Source organism: Brachionichthys hirsutus, chromosome 17 (assembly GCF_040956055.1).
Source record: "Brachionichthys hirsutus isolate HB-005 chromosome 17, CSIRO-AGI_Bhir_v1, whole genome shotgun sequence".
NCBI lineage: Eukaryota > Metazoa > Chordata > Actinopteri > Lophiiformes > Brachionichthyidae > Brachionichthys > Brachionichthys hirsutus.
In genome coordinates this window covers 11,463,132-11,490,788 of record NC_090913.1, presented here as the reverse complement: position 1 = coordinate 11,490,788, position 27,657 = coordinate 11,463,132, and the positions used below count along the sequence as shown (strand labels likewise).

Genomic DNA, 27,657 nt, shown 5'->3' with positions numbered 1-27,657 from the left:
CAGGCGCACTCCTGCCGTGCAACACAAAGTATTTTGTTGGAGTTTTGCTGGAATGTAATTTTTCTTCCCTAAGCCGAATAATTATGCGACTTCTTTACAATATTCCAGCCGTTTTCTCCCCATGTTCTTTTTTTTTTTGGCGTGCTGATGCAGCACCGTATGTGATGGAGTCAGCACCGCCGAGGCTTGCTTTCGATTCTCAGAGGGTTTGCTGATGGATCACGGCGAGGACCAAACGAGATGTTCTTTAAAAACAGCCAGAGTTACAATATCAAATGTATTAACCTGTAAATGTATCTGATCGGTGAGATATCACATTTACATCCTGCAGCAGGGGGAAGAACAAACACTCAGTTTGCTTTGCAGTCCTAATTAGAAATAATTCTCCGCCGAAGAACATCTGTTGTAGCAAGTTCAGCTAATTAAATCAAAATATTGAAAGAATGTGTTTGTGCTGCTCAGCCTCACTCCAGAATAAAGATGTTTCACTTGAATACATTTATCTGTCACAGTTTGACAAGCTACAACAGTTAGATGGATGGATGGATGGATAGATAGGTAGATAGGTAGATAGATAGATGTGTAGATAGGTAGGTGGGTAGATGCGTAGATGGATAGATGGATGATCTTGTAGTGTATTGGTGACGGTTTAAGGTGACGTGTCGACAGGGGAAACGCACACCGGGCAGATTGATGGATGACTGCATGCACTTCCAGGCAGCAATATGTCTGCACGCTGGTTTTAATGGAAACAAATGTGTGTTTATTTCTTCCACGACAAGATTAAAGTAAAGCTCCAGTACAACAGAGTATATTAGTTTCTGACTGGATGGGAGGTTTGCTCTTTCTGGGGCCGTTATTGACTAAGGAAAAAGTGAATTTACGCTCATATCGCGCCGTTATATACAAAAGAGGCTCAAGGCATCGAAAACTTTGAGCTGAAATTTTAATAGCAATGAATTTATAATATCGAAATATTGCGCTTCACATCTGTCTGAGTTCATTCTTTGGATTCCCTCCCTTTATTATTTTTTAATAAGTAATTTTAAGCGGTGCCGTTTCAGGAACGTTTTTTTTTAAGTATTTTGTTTTTGGATGTTCAGGAACGTCATCGTCAATCAGCGTTCCAAAGGTCTAAAACTGCTGGGTGTTTTCGGATTCAAAAAACTCTGTCAGAAAAACAAAAAGTGATGAATCAAACTTGAACATTTGGCTGTTGCCTCACAGCCAGAATGTCATGGGTTCAAATCTCTCTGGTGATTTCTCCGGGTGGAGTTTGTGCACGTTATAAAAGTTTTAAACAATCAATTTGTTTGTTGAGATTCACATTCTCTCAGCATTTTCTGCTTCCGTACTTCACACCCCTCATCCAGACACTTAATTTGTGTTGGGGAAGCAGCAGACTTCCCATTAAAGGGCATGAAAACTGAACCCGCTGTTAGTTAGAGACTAAGACGGCCTTTTCTACTGTGGGTTTTATCTTAATTATCGCTGCTTATAAATGTCAAATTAATACAGCGGCTTGTTGCTATTACAAATCTACAAAAACAGAGCGCTTCAGTGAGCCCACTCAAATCTACAAAAACAGAGCGCTTCAGTGAGCCCACTCGGACGGAAAACGCTCGATAACTCGGTAACTTTTGTGCAAAAAAAAACAACTTTCACGCCGGAGGAGGAAAGCGCGTTTCCAAGCGTCAGGAGACACGCTGCATCTAACATTCCCAAGTGATTCCCGTGCGCTTTGCCAGCCCAGGACCGCGCTGCCGTCCATTACATGCTTGTCTGAGTTAGCGCCAAGAGCTAATGCTTCACTCGTCTGAGCTAGGTTATGCTATCTCAGGGGGGGGGCTCTGCGCCGTGCTAAATGCGATCCTGTGTTTGCCTGGGGAGCGTGAGACTGTAGACTCGAGCGTTGGGATTGTTAAATACTGAAGTAGCCTTTGTTAGCATCGGGAGCCAGCGCCTGCAAGCTAAATGCTACGACTCTCCGTCGACGTAGGAGATGTAGGAAGCCCGCGTTGGGTTGGTGAACGCGGGGCGGGAGCTGTCTCTGTGTTCTGAAACCAAAAAGCTTTCAGAGCTTTAGGGACCGCCACTCGTTGGCTCACGAGGGAACGGCCTTTACATTCTGTTAGCGTCAAGAAATGACTTCATGTCTCTGCTGCAAGGGTCTCTCGCCTTTCAACGGGGATCAAGGAACGCTTGACGTTTCCTGCTTGACTGTAACGCTCAGGAGGCCGTTTCTGTTTTTAACGTTACACATTGTCCAAAGACCGGTAATCAATACGGATGTGCGGGTCTAGTTTTGAAAAGACGCCATCAAATCTCGACCAGATTCTCTGTGGTTGTGCTTTTACTGCACCTTGATTTGTATAAGGCTTAAGTGGGATGGGGCCGCACTTTGTCAGGCCAACTTAATGGAGCTGTGACATCCTCACTGACCTACCGCATTAAATATTCATAAAGCACATCGCTGGCCTCATCAGCCTCCTCCCCCTTACCCCGTCTCCTTCTGGTTATTCTGCACACCTGCTCCATCCTCCTCTTTTGTGTCGACCCATGTCAAGCGCTCCCTTGCCGGCGCTGTCAGGTTATTGTTTGTTTAGCTCCTGGTTGTTTATTCTTTTGTTTACTCCCACCTGACTCCTTCTCCGGGTGATTTCCAGAGATCTTTCGGTTCATCCCTCACTGGCCTCAATCTGTACGGCTCTCGCCACACTTTTTGTATTTTCTTTGTCTGATTGCTGTAAACAAACATTTTCTTTGACATGAAATTGTGTGCGTGTGTGTGTGTGTGTGTGTGTGTGTGTGTGTGTGTGTGTGTGTGTGTGCGTGTGTGTGTGTGTGTGCGTGTGTGTGTGTGCATGAGGAGACAGAAAGTGACTGTGTTTGTTTTGGTGTTGTATTATTCATCCGTGTGGCTGCACATGAGTAAAGCTATATTTTGAGTTTCCCGTGTGCATGTACACACGTGCACGTGTTACATGCATGCAGGTGGGTGGATACAAAACTCTACATGAAGTTCACTGTGTTTGTATAATTGATGCACCATTTCATCAGCACATCTCTCTGTATGTGGGTTATAATGTGGAAATACGTGTGTGTGTGTGTGTGTGTGCATTATTCATACGTAAGCTTCTTGGTGGACTTGTGTGACTTGATGAGAAGATGCAGGTCTGTGTCAACGTCTCACTTTATCTTTTATTATTTAGCAACCAGCAGCAGCTATCATCCTCCCTTTTCACCCATCAGTCTCCTAAAGAAGACTTTCATCCTGCATCCTCCACTCACCCCCCCCCCCCCCCCCCCCCCCGTCTCCACCCGCCAGATTATGAGGGAATTTAAAAGGAAATGCGTGGGTTCGTCGGCAATGACGGATGTAAATATAAATGTTTTCTAAACATGACGCAAAGGATTCCTCACCGCTGGAGTAACGGCGACATTTCTTGCTTTTAACTTCATATACACATTTGCAGGATTTATAGAGTTAATATTAACCCAACGCTGATCCAATGGAGGCTTAAAGAAGCTCCAGCGTGTTTCCATCTGGCTGATTAGACGTCCTCTGAATGCAGAGGCTCGCTCAGCTGAGCGGCCATCGTCACCGTGTTTGTGTGCGCTCTCTGATTCGCTGCTCATCGTTTGGTGTGTGTGCGTTGTTATCTCTCGTCATCCGGTTGCTCGACCCGTAATGTGACGATAATCAATAATGAATGAATGAATGAACAGAATGTTTTATTGACTGGTCGATTGCCTCGTTTGCGTCGCCAGTGAAGGTTTGGGAGGATGTTTGTGCGGCTCTGTGTTGGTGTGTTGTGTTAACACACACACACACACACAGGAAGGTGGAGTGAGTGAGATAAATCTCTTTGAAGCACAATTCCATCTTCTCTCCTCGCCGCTTTCCTCCCTTTTCATCCCGCCGACGTGGAAACGACATCAGTGTGTCCGTCCATCCTGCTGTCATCTGTTATCGCGTTCGTCCGGCGCACATCTCGCAAACTACACGTACTATTTTTGCCGTTTCCGTGGCAACAAGAGTTTGCGTTCCCCTCCGCGGCATATATCCAGAAACAGCTAGGGCTCAGTATACAAATGGAGGGCGCGCCCCCGTGCTGATGGATTTGTTGTGCGACGTTTTAGTCGGTGCCGTTGGAATACTGCTGTCCTCCTGCTGTTGATGAGCGGAGCGGAGAGCAAGCAGTAGCTACACACTTTACAGCTTGAGATAAGACTATAGCATCTATAGAAAATGACCTGCAGTGATTGGCTGAAGGCCATTGGGATGATGCTCGGCTGGCGTCATGTTGGCGACCGGGGGCTGGGGTGAATCAAACCTGTGAGGTACAAGGCAGTTATCTCACCCACACACACGCACACACACTCCCACTGCCAGCAATCACTCTCTTGCAGCGTCGTCTCACTTCTCAATCTCTCTCCCTCATCCTCCCGTTCCCATTTCCCGCTCTCTCCTCCTTTGTTTCTCCAACGCTTCCTCTTATCTCCGGGTCTGCCTGGCTGATTGGAAAACTGGAAACGGTTTTAATTCTCTCACATCCAGAGATAAACTCCTCGGCTGACGTTCTCCGCTGCCGGCCTGTGTGTGTCGTTTCAGGATGAAAAGTCCACCTTCTTCCAGTTCGGAGCGGCGCTGCAGCAGGAAGCTCTTCTCATGCTCGCCATCATGGAGGAGTACGACTGGCACGTTTTTTCTATCGTCACTTCCAAGTTCCCCGGGTACCAGGATTTCATCAGCACGCTGAGGATAACTGTGGATCACAGGTAACGACACAAACACACCTTTGCTTCCTGACAGGATTGTGCACCTGTGCGGCTAAACGGCGTGCCGTTGCAGCTTTGTGCGCTGGGACCTGCAGAGCGTGGTGACTCTCGATGCTGTCGACGGCGACCCCAACTCGAAATCGCACATTGCCCTGAAGAGGATCCAGAGTCCTGTGATACTGCTGTACTGCTCCAAGGATGAGGCCGTGTGAGTTCCCACAGCTTTGATTTTCTGTTCTTGCTTCTTCTCCAGCATGCCTTTACTGAATCTCTGACTCTTGTGCAGGTATATACTCGAGGAGTCTCGATCCTTGGGCCTGATAGGAGCCGGTTACATCTGGATCGTGTCCAGTCTCACCACTGGCAACCCAGACTTTACCCCCGAGGTACTGAGACTCACATATAGGAGGGGCGGACCTCCTCCAGCTACATCATCAACAAAATACTTCGTATTTGTATGAAATTTTGCTTTTTTTAATGGTTTTATGAGATTTTATATTATCATACTGCATCTATTAAGTCCTGTCCAGCATCTTTAAACTTCAGTGATTAATACGGCGCATTTAATTTTCTTATAGCCATAAAAGTTGTCATTTTACAAAAAGGTTAAAGACTATTTTTTTTGGCAGGATGCCGTTGCACTTAAATAACAGAGACTCCTGGCATTCCCTGCTTGATGCACATAATCTTCTTCTTTTTTTTAATAATATACTGTCATACAGTGCATTAATGATCTTCTTTTCCTTTGAACTGAGCCAGGCCAGCTTGTTCATGTTCCAGTCGTTGTGCTAATAAGCTAACCAGCTGCTGGCCTGATTCTTAATAGACAGAGATTAATCCTCTCTGATCGTGTGAACACTTCCCAATAAATAGATTTATTCCAGCGACAGCCACAGAAACAAATCAGATTGACTTCTATGTCACTTCTCAAAACCTTTTTGACTTTTAACACCCGATTGGATCACCATCTGTGATCCGTAGAATCCTCAAACAATTCAGAGAATCCGGAGAACACTTACGAAAACTGAGTCGCATAACTACATCCAGTCGTACCCCCAACCTGTCCGGGTCCTGGCTCGATGACACGGATTGATGCGAATCCCAAATGCATTATGCAAATCACGGATGGCATGTCCCCCGGGATCAACAGGAAGAGGACCATGTGACGTTCCTTCTCCTCTCAGGTGTTTCCCCTCGGCATGATCTCCGTGTCCTTCGACGACTGGGAGTACCCGTTGGACACGCGTGTGCGGGACGGCGTCGGCATCATATCCTCCGCAGCCACCGCCATGCTGCGGGAGAAGGGGGAGCTCCCGGAGGCTCAGAGCAGCTGCTACAGCACGCCATCGGACAGGAGCCCGGGAAAACTTCCGCCTAGCGCCCTCCGCAGGTGAGGAGGAGACGGAGGCCTGGACTCGTCTTTGTCGCTGGGGGTTGCGTAACTCATTCCAGTGCACTAATGGAGGGTTGGAAGCGAGAGAGGAAGCGGCGACGGCAGTGGTGTTAAACGCCGCGATGCCTGATGACATTTAACACGAGTAGCTCTCGTGCGCATGCACGCTTCGCTGCATGAGCTCGTCCAGCCGCCACATCCTCGAGCCGACGGATTGAGCGTCAGGCGGAAAAGCAGCTGCCGCCGCCGCTTGTCCGCTGCAGTGTGCTATGTGCGTAATTTCTGGGATTAACCCGGGATTAAAGCGTCTCTTTTACCGGCTTTGTTCCCTCTTTGTCTCGCAGCATCGTTCCCTGAAGCCTCCACCATGAGGGCGCATTGGAACCCTTCAAACGAGACTCTTTGAGGGCAAACAGTCGCACGCATCCCGAACTCTAAAAGCACAATCTGTTCATCGTATCACTTCCTTTGACTGCGACTGCAATACGGTTGCTGATGCGTGCATATTATTTCCTATCGAGCTGAAGGTCAGGTTGCTCAGCGCCGCATGTCGGCGGTGACACATGGGTTGCCTTATTAGAATGGGAGCCACAGTGATTCTCACCATTACCTTTTTATTATGCAATCTTTCTCTCTTATTGGCCCATTACAGTATATATCAACGCACACACAATGCCGCCGCAGTTGACAGCTTGATCCGATATGACTCAGTCCTCGACGGGACTTTTCTCAGAACAATCTCCTTCCTTTCTGAGGGATGCTCATTTGTTTCACTAACTTATTAGATAGAATTTGCATATTTGTCAAAACAACTGCTGCCAAGTTCCGTGATAATAAAGTGACAGTTTGGATTTCCGTACCCCGATTTGGAAAAGGCTGCGCTCAGAAGTCTGCATGCATTAGTTCTCGCCACAGCGTGGGTAGAAGCGGGGCAATATGATCTGGCATTTAAAAAAAACAACACCGTGACCCCGCTGGATCCCCGTCACTCCTGCCCGACGGCCAATAATGACTCAGACTCGGTTTCAGGGAATGTGGTCTCCACAATTGTTCAGGTTTTATCGAGGCGTGTCCTTGTGGTAAATTTCAAAAGGTTATTCTATTTGATGGAATCACCGTACCGTGCAAACCCCAGAGCTGTCACTTGTTTCGGAAAAAGATGCTCCCTGCCTCCTTCACTTCTTTATTCATGCTTTTTGAGAGTGCTCACACAAAGATTTTTTTTTTATATATACACACTATATGGACCCATATCTTAAAGGTGACATTTGCAGAAGCAGTTTTCTTTTTTTTATCCATGGGTGGCTGATAAAATCACTTTTAAATTTAGATTCCATGCAAATTATTTTGCACACAGTTCTTCAGAAATCCTTAAACCTCCTTTTCTTGGCATCTTAAACGGAAGCATAAACGGACGACGTATGAATATAAATCCCAAAAACACGTAAGACGCGTAAATCTGTCTGCTCCGCTCGCCCTCAAAAGCTCACCAGCCTCATCCTCAACAAAATCTTTCCCCGAAAATCTTAACGAACATGAAATAAGAGGAGACAGCAGTTTCCCAGAATAGACGGCAACAGTTTTTCCGCTATATGTAACTAGCTGTGGCGATGCGCTGTGACAAGGGCATCACCTGCTGCACCATGAAGAGTTTTACCACAGCAATGCGTATTTGTCTTGACGTGTGGCGCGGAGCCGAAAGCGTTGCGGTCTGCACCACGAAGGCAGGTTGCTTTATGTGCCAGCATGTGCCTCCAGTGTGCAGGCCTTTACGTAATTATCTGTTTTCCGGTGGAGCCTGTTCCCACTGCAGAGCCGTTTGGTGTTATCCGGTGGGTGAACGGGAGGAAGACGGGGACCTTTTTATTTACTCTTTATTCAAAGCGAGTGCAGCCCACTTTGAAGGAGCGTTTGCAATTCTTCATAAAACAGACCAAAGTAGGGCTTAATAATCCGCCGTCCAACAGAATGTTTTAAGTTCGCTGACTTTAATGCTTTTCCTGCATATTAGATAAACTAAAATTACACTTGTTTCTTTTAGTTTAGAAGGAATTGTTTTCACTTTGTGAAATATGGTTTTATTTTCATTAACCTTTGCATTGCTCACATATATAAAAAAAAACAAGGCGTGTATTATACTGTAATTATTTATTGTTCCTGGTCAAGAAAGCCAGTCCTGTTTTCTTAATCCCGTATCACTGCGTCTGATACTGGTTCATTTACCCCCCCGCTGCCTCACTTTTTCCTAATGTTTGCACGGTAACCGTAGTGAGCAGTGCAGGAGGGTGAAGGCAGCCTCGTTATGCCGATAGCTTTTCTTTCTGCTGCTTATCTGTGGAGAAATCAATGCTGAATGTTGACGGGAGAGATACGTGGCCTCTGACTCGTTCCCCTCCCACACACAAATAGTAGCTGCATGCACACACGAACGTGCACGCTCAAGGCGTGCATGCACTCATGGTGGTTGACTTCATCTTTGGTTTAAGGAGGATACTTATGCAGCAGCGATTCTGCAAAACAGATGCAAAAGCCAATAACAGCTTCTTATTCTTTTTCAGACACATGATGCATGTTTGGAATGATGGGCGGGACTTATCCTTCACTCCAGACGGTTACCAAGCCAACCCCAAATTGGTTGTCATCGTGCTGAACAGCGAAAGGAAGTGGGAGAAGGTAATGCACAAATATTAAAATGTCCAAACGCTTTCTTTTCAGTGGGCATTGTTGATTTGCGTTCGTGCGCGTCTGCACACACACACAGATGGGCCGTTGGGAGAACGGGACGCTGTCGCTGATGTTTCCGGTTTGGCCGAGGTACAACTCCCACGGGGACGAGGATGCCGATGAAAACCATCTCTCCATCGTCACCCTGGAGGAGAAGCCTTTCGTCATTGTTGATAACGTGGACATCCTCACCGGAACCTGCATGAGGAACTCTGTGCCCTGCCGCAAGCATGTCAGAAAGTAAGTGGACACACAAGCCACGCCCACTGCTCGAGAAGCTTTTAAGAGACAAACACACTTCAAGTTACCAGAGAATCATGGGAAATTGGTTCTCACGGCGGGGTAAAAAGACGCCGTCTCTGATCTCTTGAGAGCGTTTGACGCTCGCCGTTTCTTCATTTGATTTGTTTCAGCTGAAGAGAATGAAGTCAGTCCGACCGCCAAAGTGGTGCCTGTCTCTTTAAGAACAGTCTGTTACTGCCAATCGGATCAGATTCACTTTTGTTCTACAAGGACGTACACTGGGCCCACTCCTTTTTACCTAATACAATAACCACTCACATTTTCCAGCAAAGCGGAACGTCCGAATGTTGTTGGCTAATATGACATGTGAGAACGGGAACACAAGTTAAGTAGTGAGGTTGGATAAAGGAGGGGGATATTTCAAACGCAATACACACAATAAAATCCATCCCTCACTTCCACTTTTAAAACCCACTATTTCTGATTTACTGATGTCAATGGGGCTTTTAAGAAGAACAAACGACAATACTTCTAACATTTGTTGCCTTAAAGCCTGAACTCTCGAACGCAGCGATCCGTGTCGCAACCCGCTGTCACTGCATGCATGTTCTACACCAAGACAATTAGCACTTGTGTAGCCGCCACCGTTATTGTATCAGGAGAAACGACTTTAACACGTACTGCAAAGTGGTTCTCATTTGGCTCACGGATAATCAGTTCAGCGTTGATAATGAATTGCTGTCAGTTTTCTAATACCAATCTGTCAGTGCTCTTGATTTTTTGCTCTTCTACCCCTTGTAAATACTCGTGTTTCCTATTGTGCGCTTTTCTTAACTTTGCATTCATTCAAATGGGCAGAACGTGGTAATTCCTTCAAATATTACAATTATTAATTTGCCTCGCTGCTTATTTTGCACGCCTGTGGTGTATTTAATCTGTAAACAGCAACATGCGTCTTTTTATTACTCTCCATTCTCGTATGATGGCTCGATAGTGTATTTTTAATCTTTACAGCTGTCTAAATTTCGAGTGCCTACTTGATTTGAAATGTGGCCACAAACAGAAGTTAAATATAGGGTCATTATAAACTGGATGCTTATTTGTGAGATGTCTCCATTTACAAATCAATTTAATTGTAGAATTAATAAAATCCTTTAATAGGCAATTCTAACTTTTATGGCCTTTTCTGGATCCAATAACAGGAATAAAAACTACTCTCTGGCACATTTACAGTCTACCACCGTAAAATGTCCCGTATCAAAAGACATTGAAAGAATAAATCCCGGCCTCTGCTCTACCTGGAGACTAAAACTGAAAGGATGTTTCATTCGGGACTCTGCCCAACCTTTTGCCTGCTCCCATCTGGGCTGCATTGCTTTTTAGAAGCATCCACACTGCTGCAGCCTGCCCTTCCTTTCACCTCCCCGTGTTCCCCGCTGTCACCTGGCTGTTTACATCAGCTCTAAATCCTTGGTCCTGGTAGTCCAGGCTCCTCCGGGAGTCGCCTGCTCATGTCTGCAGGCCTCGCTGCGTTCGCCAGCCGGGGTTTGGCGCGCTCCGCTCCCCGCGGCAGGTACATCATCGCTTCACCTGGCCTTGTCAGTTTGTTCTGCTGCTCCTTAATAGTGAGATGCCCCCCCCCCCCCTGCAGCTGAATTATCGTTCCCTCAATAGCTCATAAACTCTCTCTCTCTCTCTCTGTTCCTGCTGCCTCAAACAGAAGTCTTCAGGATTGTGTTCGACAGTTTTCTTCTCTTATTTTTATTTTTTTGTCGGTGCAGGGAGTCACTTGTAACAACACACGCTAGCGCTTTGTAGCCGTAGCGTTCTATAATCCTTCCCTATTTATTATGACAGTTCTGAATCAAGACGTATTTTTGGGGGACTTCATGTCCATCAATTGTCAGAGTTTAATATTTTTTTAACCTTTGACGTTGTTTAACAAAGTTAATCCTCCATATGAACGCCCCGACTCTGATCTATTACGTTTTAACCATTTTCAGGTCACAGAGCGTAGAAGATTATCTTTATTTAATGTGCTACATAAAGGCCGGGCTACGATCAGGGTGACTTCATCCGGCGGACAGGAAACGCAACACAGGAAACGCAACGCAGCAAACGCAACGTTTCTGATCCGCTCAGCCAATTAAATTCAGCCCCGAAGGCAGCGACAATTAGACGTCTGAATCACAGCTAATGGAAGTTTGACTTCTGACCTGATTTCTCACCCTCTCCACAAAGCGATCGCGGAGGAAGTCTGAGGGCCAAGATGACTCGTCTCTTCTAAAGGCTTCCATTTACATCACATTTGCCATTTCTGTGTCCGGCCATCCGTGTGTCCGCACGCACGGAAATAGATCCGTCCAACCACGAGGGCTAACTACTTCCGTTTTATTGGTGTGTGTTTGTTGCTGCAAAGGCATGACATGAATCCAAGAGATGGGGTGTGTACGAGTGTGAATAGGGAACCCAGCGAGGGCTCAGCTGGGGAAACCTGATGTATACAGCATGTGTGCGTTAGAACACCTGGGGCTCGACTGCTGCTAAAAGATCTCTTAATACCTCGATGCCGCCGTCCTGTGACAGCCGTTCTCTGCGCTCGCAGTTTATTAACCTCACGGTTCTTCGGGAATCCAGTCTCGAGTCGGACCCGGCTGGAGATGGCATGCGAAAAGGTCGCCGAGCTGACATGGGAGCAGAATTAACTTTTCATGGCGATACTTTTGAAAATGCTGGTAGGGTTTAATAGATTATGAGAATGATTTCATCCAACAATTCAGCTCAGCTCTCCGCCCCGAGGTCCTCGGGGACGGCTGTCAGAAAGGTTTACTGAAACAGCGTGGCGGCGGCGGCGGTACCGTATGGGAGCTCTGTGAGGTTTTGGAGAAGTAAGGACGGAATCAGTGAAACACGGGAGGATGGGAGAAAGCGGACGAGGCAAGACTCGGTGAAGGACAGCTGATATTTTAATCATGCAGTTTGCTTGTTCTGCACGGCCCAGGTCTATTTAAAGGCCGGCAGCATCTGCTCAGCACCCCTGTGTTTTCAGGCACTGAGGGAGACACACACATTCACACACCGTCCGGGCTGTCTGCCCTTCAGCTGTATTTATGGCTTCTCTGCACTCGTAATTCAGCTTTTACAGTTTGATGGAGCCACCAGGTGTCGAGCGAGCAGGGAGCGAGATTACGCTTATTGATACACCTCACGCATTTAACACCGAAAAAAATCCTCTAATAGAAAAAACAGCGCCTAATTGTGTTTGTGTGTGTGTGTGTGTGCGTGTGTGTGTGTGTCTCCGTGCTGCAGCAACAGCACGTCGGGAGGCGCCTACATTAAACAGTGCTGCAAGGGCTTCTGCATCGACATCCTGAAGAAGATAGCGAGGAACGTGAAGTTCACCTACGACCTCTACCTGGTCACCAACGGGAAACACGGGAAGAAGATCAACAACGTGTGGAACGGCATGGTCGGAGAGGTACTTCCTGTCCCGGCTGCAAAAACCGCACCCTTTAGCCGTCATCGGTTTATCTTGCTGAGATAGACGAGAAGATCAAAACCACTTCCTGTGGATAAGAAGTTGCTGCCAAAAGCTAATATGCTTAAATTAGCATAAATACTAGAAAGATAAGGAAATCGTTTTTTTTTTTTATTCTGCCCAATTGTATAAACACCCCAAAGTGCCTCTAAAGATAATAAGTTATCGCTCCCAGCTAAGCTATGCTAACTGGGTTCTGGAAGTAGCTTCACATAAATAGGCCCAGTGTGTCGGATTTAGAAGATTTAAAGGCATGTAATATAAAAATCGCCTGAAGCTCAGTTCTGTTGTATTTTACCTCAGAACGAGATGGATGTAGCATCATGCTAACATCACGCACACACGTGATAATTATCTTATCCACACATGCAACACTTATTTTTATTTGTTCAGTTTTATTTTAGACGTAAATACACTCCATATTGGAATAAGAATCGTGCCATTAATCTACAGCAGAGTATCAATTAAAGGCTATTCAACAGCAGCTACATCAAGGCTAACTCGGCCATCCTTTCTTTCAATTATACATTTAATCTTGCCAGATTAAAAACGAAGCCCCGCCACAATAAAATCCTTGAAACTGAAGCGTGAGGCATCTCGAGTTGATCCAGAGATGCTGGAAACGTTTACGAGATCAAACCGCCGGGAGCTTCTAGACAATTAAATCTGCAAGACGCGTAACATTTTTCTTCATACTAAAAACGACGTCTGTACGAGCGGGGGCTCAAACTGCCAGAATGCATTTTAGACGCCCGGAAATGTTGGAGTTATGAAAAAGACAGCTGTATTGTTAGTTGTCATCTAATCTGGCTGAAAGCGCCCTCCAACTACAGATGACATTCTGTGCTTATACCCTCAGTCGCTGTGATATCTCACATCCAGAACAAAACGCTGTCGGGGGGGGGGGGCAGAGAGGGGCAGAGAGGAGCAGAGCCCCCTGCATTGCTTCCTGTCAGCGTCGGTAGAGTCCTCAGTGTCACTGATGTTCTGTTCCCAGGTGGTGTACAGGAAAGCAGCCATGGCGGTCGGTTCACTGACCATTAATGAGGAGAGGTCAGAGGTCATCGACTTCTCCGTGCCCTTCGTGGAGACGGGCATCAGCGTCATGGTGTCTCGCAGCAACGGGACCGTCTCTCCGTCCGCCTTCCTCGGTTCGTCTTTCTTTTTTTTTTGTCTTCTTCAGCCATAAATGTTCTCATTTTCTCTCCGTCCCCTCCAGTGACATGGGGGGGTTGGCAAAACCCCTTGCATAAATGTAATATTTTATTCAGAGAGTATATGCTGACCAGCTTCCCTTCGTACTTTATCTGAGCCTCAACACCCTCAGCACATTAATATTTCCAGCAGAGGAAGTGGAGCGTTCCAGCTGTTTTGAAAAGTCATCTCAGACAAAGCATCCTCTCGATACTCGCCTCCCTCTTCCTCCTCTTCCTCCAGTTGTTCACATGACTAGAAACTGAAGCGCTCCTCCGTGCTCCACTAATGTTCTGTATTGTCACTGGAGCGAGACGGGGAGCGAGGGGATGTATTGGACCGTGCGTGTGTCGGTCCCCGTGTATCAAGCCATGTGTCAGAATGTGTGTGTGTGTGTGTGTCACAAAAATGAATGTGTGTGTGTGTGTGTGTCACAAAAATGAATGTGTGTGATTATATTAGGATGTTTTTGCTTTGAATCGAGGATGTGTGGGGAATGATTGTGCTTTGGCCTGATGTATGTTAAGCTATGCTATGCTATGTGTGTGTGTGTGTGTGTGCGTGCGTGTGTGTGGGCGTGTGTGTGTGTGTGTGTGTTGGGGCCAGGGTATCAGTGATGGTTCAGTATCTCTCACACTCCCATTAGAGGCACCTCAGTGCACAATCTCTCAGGGATGGCTAACCCTAGCAGGCACATGCTTGCACATACAGTGACACACACACACACACACACACACACACACACACACACCTTCACACCCACAGAGGCACTGAAGTAGATCACATGACCAGAGCAGCTCACATCAGATCACCTGAAGTTGGATTCTCTCTCTCTCTCTCTCTCGCTCTCTCTCTCTCCCCTCGCTCTCTCCCATCCAAGAGAATAATGAGAAATATGGAAATGTCCCCCGTCAAACTCTCTGGGACTAACTCTCCCCCTCCTCCCATCCCGCCGTCCTCCCTTTCTCACCTCCTCTGTCTCTCCCTCGCCCCCGTTCTCCTTGATTGAGTGCTCGTCCTCTCTCTCTCCGTCCCCTTCCCTTTCCCGCTCGTCCTCCGCTCCTCCGTGGCTTCTTTTTAACTCTCCTTTTCTCCCCCCCTCTCCTCCCTCCTTCCTCTCAGAGCCTTTCAGCGCGTCGGTTTGGGTGATGATGTTTGTGATGCTCCTCATCGTCACAGCCATCGCCGTCTTCCTCTTTGAGTTTGTCAGTCCGCTGGGCTTCAACCGCAACTTGGCCCAAGGCAAAGGTACGCGCTCACACACAGTCAGGAATATCACGCCCGGCGCTCCTCCCCCCCGAGCGAGGAGCAGGAATCCAGGCTTCCCCTTAGATTCAGGGTGCGACCTTTACGTCTCCCTCTCCATCAGATCCACACGGCCCGTCATTCACCATCGGTAAGGCCGTGTGGCTGCTGTGGGGTCTGGTGTTTAACAACTCGGTCCCGGTTCAGAACCCGAAGGGCACCACCAGTAAGTTCATCGTGTCGGTGTGGGCCTTCTTCGCCGTCATCTTCCTCGCCTCCTACACTGCCAACCTGGCGGCCTTCATGATCCAGGAAGAGTTTGTGGACCAAGTCACCGGCCTGTCCGACAAGAAGGTGGGATTACACACGAAGCACACACACACACACACACACACACACACACTCTCGGACCAAACTAAACACATTTGCAGTCAGGGTTGCTCTTGTAATGGATGCCGGCCCCGCGGCCAGACAGGCCCCTCCAGGGAGCGCCCTCGGGCTTCAACAGCCCGGACCCTCTGGCCGGAGCTGTCACCACACGAGCACTGCCAGCACAGCAGACCCAGGGGCGCACAAACACACACTGCATGGATCAAACGAGTGTGTGTGTGTGTGTGTGTATTTTGCAGAGCCTGGCAGTGTCAGCAGAACCCCAGCCAGGCTTAACGCTGGACTGGACACACAGTGATGATGACTGATGCGTCCGCTCCACCGTCTCTCCCTCCTCCTCCTCCTCTCTCCTTTGTCTCTTCACTCTTCCTCCTCTCTGTCTCTCCTTCATTTTGACACTTTGAACTCACCTTCTCTTTCTCTTTCTGCCGTTCCCGTTGTAGCCTGTAAACCCTTTTTTGGGATGTTGGGTGTTTTAAATATTACTGGGACATCAGTGTAATCTCTAATAAATCCAAGATGCTTCCGGCTGCTGTGTCCCAACACGATGCATATTTGGAGGGGCTTGCTTCGGCCTTTTGCTGCACAGCCCTGTCATTTCCTACTGCTGGAGGCGAGGCCTCGCTAATGCTAACGGTTTATGCATTATAATTAGCTGCGTGGATGTGACGCGAGTCGTCCCAGCGACCACAGACTCCTCCTGTGGTCGAGCACTGCTTCTAGAACGTTTTCTAGAACTACGGAAAAATTCATTTTTTGTTTAAACGTTTTTGTTTTACCAGGAAAGTCTCACAGAGATAAAAAAGCAAAACATCATTGCTGCTCTTCCTCCTTTTAATTCACTCTTTTTGTTCCCTTCTTTGCCGCCCTGCAGTTCCAGAGTCCGTACTCCTACTCCCCTCCATTCCGCTTCGGGACTGTTCCCAACGGCAGCACGGAGCGCAACATCAGGAAAAACTATCCAGACATGCATCAGTACATGACCAAATACCATCAGACGGGTGTCCACGACGCGCTGGCCACCCTCAAGAGCGGGTACTGGAACACTGTGAACTTGATATTCATTACACCTGAGCAGGTGGCGGCGCTTTGCAGGCGGGGTGCATCCTTCAGAACATGTGGAAGCAAAACAAAAAGACGGCACTGCGGCTCACAGGAAGGCGGCCCCGTGGGGGCCCGGCGCCGGCTCGGGCTAAAACGCTGCAGTGTTTCTGTCACTGACAGTAAAATGCAGACACTCATTATTGAGTCTCGTTATTTCTGGAAAGAGGGGAAGCTGCCGAAACAGGCAGAGCGTAATTTGTTTGTGAATTTTGCTACCTTTGTTCTCCCACGCTAATAAAGGGACGACTGCCGTGCTTTTATTCGGTCATTAGTTTTGTCTGTTTTGATCTTTGGGATATTTTCGCCAAATGTAATTTTACTTTGCTTTTTTCCACTCGCTGTAATTACTTTATCGATACTGCATATCAAACAGCGACGGTGCGCTTTCTCAAACATTACACGCGTTACCATTGTTTATACACCAAAAGTGTGTAATTAGCGCTTCATCCGTGTTTCGTTCGATTCTTCAGTCGAAGCCGGTTGTTTATCCCGCAGGAAGTTGGAGTTGGGGAAGTTTCAGTTGACTCAAAGACAAAAAAAAAAAACACACACTTTAATAAAAAAGACGGGACTGCACCGTATTATTCTAAATTTGTTTTTGCCCTTGTTAAATAAATGGCCTTGAATTCTCTCTGAATTCTCAGCCTCCATCTGTAACTGTTTGCGTTAAAGATGGATCTGTTGCCAACAGACAGACAGACAGACAGACAGACAGACAGACAGACAGACAGGCAGACAGACAGGCAGGCCTTGGCAGCGGTGATTACAGTTTGTGCTTTTATGGCGATATTCATCTATATCAAACAAAGAAGAAGAAATAACAGACCCAAATACCAAAATGTGTGTCAATCATAAACAGAACGACCCTGGTGTGGATTGTAAATCAGAAACGCGTGATCCTTCACAGGAAGCTGGACGCTTTCATTTACGACGCCGCAGTGCTGAACTACATGGCGGGCAGAGACGACGGCTGTAAGCTGGTCACCATCGGCAGCGGCTACATCTTTGCCACCACGGGCTACGGCATCGCCCTGCAGAAAGGATCCTACTGGAAACGCCTGGTTGATCTGGCCATACTGGGAATCATCGGAGACGGTGAGACCCCCCCCCCCGCAGGCATCCTAATGCTGCACCTGACACATCCCCTGAAGCTGGAAGATTTTCCAGGCCTCCAGCGTTGCTACATTTGTGCCACTTCTCAGAACCCCCTCCCTGTATCAGCGCCCGGGCTTAACACACCATTTCATCATCATTACTCTGCGTGGGCTTGTGTGTGTGTGTGTGTGTGCGTGTGTCCACTGTGGTCCTGGTGTGTTTACTCCCCCAGATTGTTCTGTATGATAAGCTGTGAGATGGTGCGGATGAAGAGAGGAGGGGGGAGGAGGAAATCAACGTGCTGGATCCGCCACCCGGCCTCCCCGTGGCAAACGCCACACGCACCTGCAACACATGAGCACCCATGATAGCCCCGCCCATCTTCCCTTCTCCCACCTTCTACAATCCTTTTTTCGCTCCGCCTCCCATCTCCTTTCCATTTGGCTCCATCTACCAGTTCACGTCTTCGTCTTCCCTTTCTCTCTCCCTCTCCTAGGATTAGAGGCTAGATTACCCACCTCACCCCTTCCTGCTGTCATCTTAAACCTTTTTTTTCCCCTCCCCAACAGGTGAAATGGAAGAACTGGAGTCCCAGTGGTTGACCGGGATCTGCCACAACGAGAAGAACGAGGTGATGTCCAGTCAGCTGGATGTGGACAACATGGCCGGCGTCTTCTACATGCTGGCCACGGCCATGGGCCTCTCCATCCTCACCTTTATCTCCGAGCACCTTTTCTACTGGAGGCTGAGATACTGCTTCACCGGCGTGTGCTCGGGGAGACCGGGTCTGCTCTTCACCATCAGCAGGGTGAGGAAACGCTAACGTGTGCATCGCCCTTCTGCACCGCAGCAGCACCTTTGTCTGTTTCTGACAGCGGGAGGTGCATGATCCACTTTTGGTTCCTCGGTAGCAGTGGGGTGTTTTTTTTTGTTGTTTCTTCTTCTTCCCCATGCTTCTCAGATTGTACTTTCAAATGATGCTGTTACAAATACGAGCGCTTAATGATGAAACGCCATACTGGAGCGTGCGAAAGCTAGAGAAAAGCATGGGCTCAGCATAAACAGCAACAGGACGGGAATCTCTTTTATTTTTATCTATGTTTAACCAGTAAAGCTGATTAGAGAGAAAAATAATGAATGCATTTAATGTGGGTCTAACATTAAAATCAGCATAAAAGTCAAAACCGCGCTTGTAGCTAACATTTAACGTGCTCCTTTATCTGTCTGATTTTCCATATGTTCATGAAATGCGTGTGTTTTTGTGGCGTACCACACGACTCGTCTACGTAGGATGCAGCAGAAGGTTCTAGATCAGATTGTGTGATGAAAGAGGTGAAGGGGTGAATAATGTGTTTACAGCGCCCAGCTGAGGGTGGAATGGGTTTACGGCGAGGAAGAGGATGTGGACGCATCCCCCCTCCCACGTAGACAAGTCTGGTGTGGCAAAGTTAGAAATGGTATCACATATGCAAGTGCAGTGAGCTAAGAGACTTGACCACACACACACACACACACACACACACGCCTAAATAGACACGCACCGAACAGAAATGGGCACACCCAGACAGACCATTCTTTCATTATTCATATGTCATGTCTCCGTGTTAGGCAGGGCTTTTATTCCAGACGAGCAGCATTTCACACATTAAGTGTTTTACAAAAAGACTGCGACGTGTGTGTGTGTGTGTGTGTGCGCGTGTGTGTGTGCGTGTGTGTGTGTTCCTCGCAGCAGCGATACCGGAGGTTAAGTGGCTCCAGGAAGAACATCTCCTTGCACTCAAAGCCCCCACCCTCCCACTCCCTCCGGTGACATCATCAGCTAAATTAAATTTCCTAAGCGCCTCTGCAAACAGTTCATCTGAAAAGACGGAGATTATCTCATCCAGCCACGTTAAAAAAAACAAAGCGAGGTGAAGGTTTGCTGTAAATGTTCCGGAGAAGAGGACGCAGAGGTCTCCTTTAATTTATCGGAGCAGGAAATTAGCGCCGCTCATCTTTGAACTCGTGAAGTCGGTAAACCGGGAATTGACTTCCATTACCTCTCTCCTCCTTTGTCACCTCTCCTCCTCCTCCTCTTCCTCCTCTTCCTCATCCTCCTCCTCTCAGGGTATATGGAGCTGCATCCATGGCGTCCATATAGACATGAAGAAGAAGAATCCTGAGCTCGGCTTCAGCCCTCAAGCCAACATGCTGCATCTGCTAAAGTCGGCCAAGTCCATGGCTCTGTCGTCCCCCAAACGCAACACCGTCCTCCTGCAGCCCAGCATCTTAGACATGATGACAGGGAAAGGTACCGCACGCCGTTACACGCGGTAACACACTCCGTTACACACAGTAACACACTCCGTTACACGCGGTAACACACGCCGTTACACAGCGCCGCACGCCGTTACACACAGTAACACACAGTAACACACGCCGTTACACACAGTAACACACTCCGTTACACACAGTAACACACAGTAACACACGCCGTTACACACAGTAACACACGCCGTTACACACAGTAACACACTCCGTTACACACAGTAACACACTCCGTTACACACAGTAACACACTCCGTTACACACAGTAACACACTCCGTTACACACAGTAACACACGCCGTTACACACAGTAACACACTCCGTTACACACAGTAACACACTCCGTTACACACAGTAACACACTCCGTTACACACAGTAACACACGCCGTTACACACAGTAACACACGCCGTTACACACAGCACCGCACGATAGCAAGAACTAAGGTCATGCACGGAGCGGGACGGCGTCACGTACCGAGGTCATCCTGCCTCACTTATACGGCGCAGGTATGCAGATCTAAAGGTGACTCCCCCCACCTTCAGGCTCTAACGGGATTGGCTGTCGTGTGTAAGCTCCCCTCATGATTGCACACGCGTTAGGAGATAACGCTTCAGCTAACCGGCTGAGAATCCGTCCAAACATCCGTCTCCTGCGCTGTCTGAGGTGCGCCTCTCCTTGTCTCCTAGGTAACTCGCTCCACACTCTGCCCCCGAAGGGTCCTGGTCTCTATAGCAACGCTGCTGGTCCGCAGGGTTTCCTGTCATTGTCCGGACGACACAAAAATCTCCTCAACAACGCCGCGCCATTCCCCATGCAACAGAAAGGTCCCGCCCTCCAGACCAGCCCCAGCAAGCCTCAGCTGTCAATCACCAACGACAACGGCAAGACCCGCCTCGCCGGGCCGGCCTTAGCGGCGTCAAAACCCCGAGCCCTGTGGAAGAAAAGCGTGGAGACCCTGAAGACCCAGCCCACCGTCGCATCGCCGGGGCCTGGCCCAAACCCCGCCCCAGCATCCGGACCTGGCCCGCCTCCGATGAAGAGCCAGCGCTACCTGCCCGAGGAACCGCTGCCGCATTCTGACATCTCGGAATGCTCCAGCCGGCCGCCGTCACACAAAGACTCTGATTCCATGGGGGCGAGGGGCGGATTCATGCCGATCAATCAGCTGAGGAAGAGGGGTGGAGGAGGAGGAGGAGGATCTAAGATCTACTCTATTGACTCTGACCAGGCCAGCCTGCAGTCTGCCCCCCCCTACCAGCGAGACAGCCAGGGAGGAGGCGATGACCACAGTTACCCCCCTGACCTGTTTCCACCTGACAGCACGTACTCACACACACTCTCCCACCAGACAGACACGCCCATTCTGCAGCTCAGCGCCAGCCTGCTGCACCACAGCCACAGCGCCGAGGCCGACCTGCACTCCCTGAAGGACAAGAAATACAGCACCTACAGCCACGGCAGGTCCGGCTCCGCCCCCCGCTGTTCGCCTGCTCTGCACCTTTTCATGCATAATCGATGTCGTTCTCTCTCTCTTTCTCTCTAGCGTCAAGGACAAGACCGGGAGTTCGTTCGACGGTCCGGGTGCAGGACTGGGGACGCAAGGCGTCAGGCCCGGCCACTGCCGCTCCTGCCTCGCCAAGCTGGGCGGGTACTCCGGCCTGTACACCGTCCGCTCGGCGCAGGCCCGCTGCGACGCCTGCGTCCACCTGGGGAACCTGTACGACATCAGCGAAGACCACCTGCACTCGCACTACTCCCACACACACCCTCACGGCGGGGACATGTTCACGCACTACCTTCCCCAGAGCGAGCTGGGCCTGGTGGGCGAAGGGGACGGGCTCGTCAGCCACTTCGAGCCCTCCCCTCCCTCGCCGTCTCCTCTCCCCGCCTCCTCGCCGGGCCGGCACCCTCAGCTGAGCCGTCAGCCCTCCTATGAGAACATGCTTCCAGATGGCATTCCAGAGCGGCAGTCGCAGCAGCAGCACGCCCAGCTGCGGGGGCTGAGCCTGCCCGACAGAGATCGGGAGCTGACCCTGGACGAGGGGGCGTACGCCAACGTCCTCACGATGCGCTCTGACCGTCCGTTCAGCAACCGCAGCCCCCCTTCTCCGTCGCCCTCCCACCACCACAGTCTGGATGTGCCTATGCCCCTCCCACGCCGCTCAAAGAGCCTCTTCCCCGATCGCCCCTCTCAGAACCCTTTTCTCCAGTCGGCCCCCGGCGGCACGACGCCACGAGATCCCGCCCCCCAGGCTGTCACGCGCCTGCCGCAGAGAAGTTCCGCCCACGAGCTCTATAAGCAGCGAATGCAGCTGTCACTTACCCTCGGTAACCATGGCAGCCATCACAACAACCAGCACGGCGGCCATGTGGACCAACAGGTGTTCTACCCGCTGCAGGAGCCCCCCGTCGTGGCCTACATGGTCCCACCTGCCGCCTCCCAGCCAATGGGCTACGTGACGGCGCCGCGCGCCTCCAGCGCGGGCAGCAACCGGCCCCGGCTCTACCGCCGCATGCCCAGCATCGAGTCCGATGTCTGAGGGTCGCACCGACACACCAACACACACACGCGCGTGTGAGCAGACCAGGCAGCTCTGATTCTAAGCGCACACGCACACACACACACACACACACAGGTGAAGCTCTGCTCCGGACCGACAGATAAGTGATGCAGACTAAAAGAAGTTGTTTCGTTATCACGCCCTCCATACGCCGGGGCCGGGGGGGGGCCCACAAGGACATCCGGAGGCACGGTGCAGGATCTGAGAGTGTGTGAGTGTGTGTGCACTCGACTCGAGCCGCGCGCACGGACGCACAAACTGGCGGCAGGTCTGACGAGACGGATCGAAGTAAGAGGGACGCTGAACGCGGAGTCAAACGCCGTTAGTGGCGTTTGGAAGACAAGCCGACTTGTCCCGCCTCCTCACCAGCTTCTTGGAGATGAGGGAGACTCTGAGATCACACACACACACACACACACACACACACACACACAAACACACATGCCCGCCCCTATCCAGGACGCTCCTGTTGCACTACAGTCGATCCATATGTTGTCAAACTGCACTGCCAGCATGGCTTTAAGAGTAGTAACCTACACTCGAGTAATCCTTAATAATCCTGGAGTCACTACTAGACCAGGAACCGGGGTGGCGGGACGGAGATCCGAGCACACACACACACACACACACACACACGTGCCGTGTCACGTTTTTAGGGATGTAAAAACTCCAGACTGTTTGTTATTGATGTCAGCTGATTGAACATTCCAAAAAAGCCTCCGGGGGGGTGACGGCGTGCGTTCTGGTGGCCTCCGGGGGGGTGACGGCGTGCGTTCTGGTGGCCTCCGGGGGGTGACGGCGTGCGTTCTGGTGTCTCCTGAGCCAGAGGCGGAGCCTATAGAGCGCCCTCGCTTCCTCTCTTAGCTAGTCTTCAGGTCATACTGCATGCTTCCTACTGCCCTGTGTTCCAGCTCAACTCCTATACAGGGTCATATATGCACACACGCGCGTGCACGTGTAGGCACACACACACGCGCAGTAGTCTAGGATCGTTAAAGGTGTGTGTGTGTGTGTGTGTGTGTTGAAGCTACCACAGCTTCTCTTTGTGCACTTTGTAGATTTTATACCCTAACCACCGAACAGATGTTTGACCAAAAACACTTTTATACCGGGGGGGGGGGGGGGGGGGGGGGCATGAATATTCTGGGTCGCTCTCTGGGCAGACGTTTGCTCTTATTTCTCCTTGACATTAGTTTTAGAGAACAGTTCTGTTAGCGTGTTGCATCATGGGTAAAGCATCACACGACTCTTGTAGTCTCTTTAGAACCTCCTGTAGTTTCGTAATTCAATCCCTTTGCTTCCCTTCCTCTCCAGTAGATCGAAGTATCCGCAGATTAGAGTCGTTCAGTCGTGGTGGTTGAAACTCAACATGGAAATCACTTCATATCAGTAGACCTCATCCGGTCCGAAGCGGGAAGCAGGATGCGGGATGCGGAATGCGGCATGCAGGGATGCAGGATGCGGGATGCAGGGATGCGGGATGCAGGATGCGGGTTGCGGGATGCAGGATGCGGGATGCAGGATGCAGGATGCAGGATGCATAATGTTTCCGTATACAGACTCACTCGTCAAATGAATCCTCCTGGGTCTGCCAGCGGCTTGGGGGGGGGGGGGGCTCTCCAATGGCCAGAACGCGGCGCTGCGTTTCAGCAGAGTCACGTCTAAGTGACCCGTTATAGAGGCAGCACTCATTCACACACACACACACACACACACACAGACACACACAACAAGCTGGTAATGTATACGAGTGTTCTAGAAATCCATAATCTACTGAGTAAAGGCATCGATTTCCCTGCACAAGGATGTTAAAGGAAAAAGGACCCGTTAGCTCAACATCTGTCTCTATTCTTTCTTTCTATCCTTTATTCTCACTCTCTCCAACACACACACACACACACACATCTATATATTGGCTACAAAGAATGCAAGATAGTTCAAACAGCAACAAAAAAGGTCAACACTGCCCCTCTTGGTTTGGTGTGTGAATTATATGCACAATATCAGGTTGCAATATTATTCTTCTGTACAGAGAAATATTTGTTTTAAATGTTAGAAACTGATTTCATTTGTTTGATTTAAATGGTATAAAGTGTTTGGATTATTTTCAATAACAACAAAGTGTTGTTGTTTTTTATTCTGCTTCTTTAAAAAAAAAAACAATGACTGGCATGTTTTAGATTCTCATGTGGGGCTTGTTTCTCTTTTTTTTTACACTCTGGTGGTGTCGCCAGCTGAGCCAACGGGACTAGTTAACCATCCCCCGGTTGGCTTAGCGGTTAACTCGCGACACGTAGCCGGGTCTATCGTCTGAATCACACTAAATGAATAATGATAGTCTGTGTGGTGAACACAACCCTCCCATCCCACCCACATGCTTCTCTTCCACTATGGGTCTGTGCTGTTTCACCTCTGAGTGTGTGCGTGTGCGTGTGTGTGTGTGTGTGTGTGTGTATGTGTGTGTGTTTTACACCGCGCAGGCATTTATATAAGACAGAGGATGTGTGTATGGAGAAGTTGTGTGTGTGTTTGCGTGTGCTTTTTCTGTTCTTTTTCCTTCGTCCCACTCGTTTGACCTGCCTCTTACTCATACAACGCGCAAACACACACACACGCACGCACACACACACACGCACATACACACACGTGTTGCGTCAGTCCTATTGTGGTTGAGAGTGTGTAGAAAGAGTTCTCCCTGTCCACCGTCGCAGAGATTTTCACACCAGCCTTTAGTTTGATTTCTCTGATTGATTGATTTTATTGCATGACGTGCTCGTGTTTCTAGTGGAACCTATTTTGCTGCGACACCTCAGTTCTCCTTGAGTCTTACACCTGCCGGGCTTCACGCACCAACGTTCCCATCACTAATGTGGCTCCCCAGCTCGCTCCTGCTCAACATCGAGGAACGTCTGGAGAAGGTTCCTGGGCTTGGAACGGGTCTGGGTTTGACCCGGGTGTACGAGTGCGTTGGAGTGAAGTCCTCTGGGTCTCCCTGCTGTGTATTTCACCCGTGTATAAGTTCAGGGGTTTCTAAGATACTATAGTTGTGTTGTAAATACTACCTTGTCACTCAGTACCTCTGTACAATCTGTAAATAAGTAAAGGTTACATTTTTCTACTCGTCTGGGTGCTGTTGTGATCTCTCTCTCTCTCTCTCTCTCTCTCTCTCGTGTGGTTATTCCTGCTTTCAGCACCACACCATCGCTGGGAACACCAAAGCCCACGATTTCCATAAGGAAATGGACAATTTTGGAAAGATGCTGTTTTGCTTTCTTGCCAGTAGAAGATGGATTCTATACTATCAAAATCAATTTTTTTAATTTTCAACTGTTGAACTACTCCTTTAATTACTTTAACTTCAGGTTGCTGTGATGTCTGTGTGACTACTGAGCTTTGTGGTCTCTCTCTCTCTCTCTCCCTCTAGTCTAGTCTTTCATAATGCACCCTTTTCATCGGTGCATGAATGTGTGCCAGATTCGTGCGTTCTGTGTGTTTATATCAGTGTTCTCTTAAAAAGCTTTATTTATATATATATTCAGCCTCCCTCAGGAGACGGCCGCTCTAATCTGGGCTGAAGTGGGACAGGAGAGGGGAACAGAGAGGAGCGCGCACATAAACGCACTTGAACGTGCAGCAAGTCAGCGTGCGCGCCAAGCCTGGAGGATCTGTCACGTGGCGTGGACCTGCAGCAGCGGGGGGGGGGGGGAGACGCAGCCGTCCAGACTTTCTTTGAAACGGAAGACATCACAGAACGCACGGAGTGGCTGCGGAACACGACGCGCGCAAGACGCTGTGATTTTACGCATATGTATGCGCGTCCTCGTCTGCCTGTCGCTTCCTCTGATACACGGCGGCCTCATTCCCCGTGCACGACGTGATCCATATGCTTGTGCGTAATGGTCAGTGACGTCACACACTCTGAACGCGCGCCTCTGCCTCTTTTTTTCTATAAGAATCGGGCGTCGAGGCTGTAACGCAGTTTCTCTTACTCATGGGGGGGGGGGGCACCACCCGCTACATACATGTGCGCGTTACTGTGAGATGCTCAGACACCCTCCCGAAGCTACAGCGCATCAGAACGGGCGATCTAACCACACTGTCGGGGTGTGATAAATTAAGATAATTAATGTCCTTGATTAAGAACATCATGCGAGAAAGCCCGAGGATGGAGAGTCAGGAGGAAAACAAGAGGAGAGGAGAGGAGAGGAGAAGGAGCGAAGGAGTCAGAGGAGACGGAGCGGAGGAGTCAGGAGGAAAACAAGAGGAGAAGTCAGAGGAGAGGAGAAGAGAGAAGAGGAGACGGAGCAGAGGAGAGGAGAGGAGAGGAGAAGGAGCGGAGGAGTCAGAGGAGATGGAGACGGAGCGGAGGAGTCAGAGGAGAGGAGCGGAGGAGTCAGAGGAGACGGAGCGGAGGAGTCAGAGGAGAGGAGAAGAGAGGAGACGGAGCAGAGGAGTCAGAGGAGATGGAGACGGAGCGGAGGAGTCAGAGGAGAGGAGCGGAGGAGTCAGAGGAGATGGAGACGGAGCGGAGGAGTCCGGAGCGTGATGAGGGCGATGGCGCTGATTCTGACAGGCCTGCTGTAGGCTCGTTCCAAGACTTCAAACATCCTCATTAACCAGCATTCAGCCTACACACTTCACACGCGTGCGTGCGTGTGCGTGCGTGCGTGTGTGTGTGCGTGCGTGTGCGTGTGCGTGCGCGTGCGTGTGTGCGTGTGCGTGCGTGTCAGCCTACACACTAAACAAACCCATGAAAATTCATAAGGGCCTGGCGACGCCTACTCACAAATACTAAAAATACTGGAGTGAGTTGAGCCTAGTCAGAGGGGAGGAAGAAGAGTGAGAAGGAGAAGAGATGAATAGAGAGGAAGGAGAGAGTGGGAGAGGAGGGGGGGGGGGGGGGGGAGACATGCATGGACCAGAAAGGGAGGACAAATAATAGTTACATCAGCTGCATCCAACTTTACACGTCTATTCTCAGCAGGCAGAGAGAGAGAAAGTGTCCATCCATCCATCCATCCATCCATCCATCCATCTATCTATCTATAGGTTAGAGATAACACGGAGCATGTGCGTGACA

At 49.5% G+C, this 27,657-nt stretch overlaps 2 protein-coding genes across 2 annotated transcripts in view; both read left to right on the top strand.

Moving 5' to 3' along the window:
- LOC137906773 (glutamate receptor ionotropic, NMDA 2A-like) overlaps nt 1-22,556 on the top strand; it is a 40,702-nt gene extending 18,146 nt beyond the window's left edge. The window contains exons 3-18 of the mRNA XM_068751061.1: nt 4,616-4,782; nt 4,856-4,990; nt 5,069-5,168; nt 5,967-6,172; nt 8,734-8,848; nt 8,937-9,139; nt 12,452-12,620; nt 13,678-13,831; nt 14,997-15,122; nt 15,244-15,473; nt 16,384-16,544; nt 17,521-17,708; nt 18,278-18,516; nt 19,815-19,998; nt 20,703-21,477; nt 21,560-22,556. Coding sequence (XP_068607162.1) covers nt 4,616-4,782; nt 4,856-4,990; nt 5,069-5,168; nt 5,967-6,172; nt 8,734-8,848; nt 8,937-9,139; nt 12,452-12,620; nt 13,678-13,831; nt 14,997-15,122; nt 15,244-15,473; nt 16,384-16,544; nt 17,521-17,708; nt 18,278-18,516; nt 19,815-19,998; nt 20,703-21,477; nt 21,560-22,556 — 4,149 coding nt within the window. The remainder of the gene's footprint in view (nt 1-4,615; nt 4,783-4,855; nt 4,991-5,068; nt 5,169-5,966; nt 6,173-8,733; nt 8,849-8,936; nt 9,140-12,451; nt 12,621-13,677; nt 13,832-14,996; nt 15,123-15,243; nt 15,474-16,383; nt 16,545-17,520; nt 17,709-18,277; nt 18,517-19,814; nt 19,999-20,702; nt 21,478-21,559) is intronic.
- A 4,186-nt stretch (nt 22,557-26,742) lies between these two features.
- On the top strand, nt 26,743-27,123 carry LOC137906772 (octapeptide-repeat protein T2-like). The gene has a single exon (XM_068751060.1). It carries the CDS (start codon nt 26,743-26,745, stop codon nt 27,121-27,123), a length of 381 nt encoding a protein of 126 aa, XP_068607161.1.
- Nucleotides 27,124-27,657: the final 534 nt, after the last annotated feature.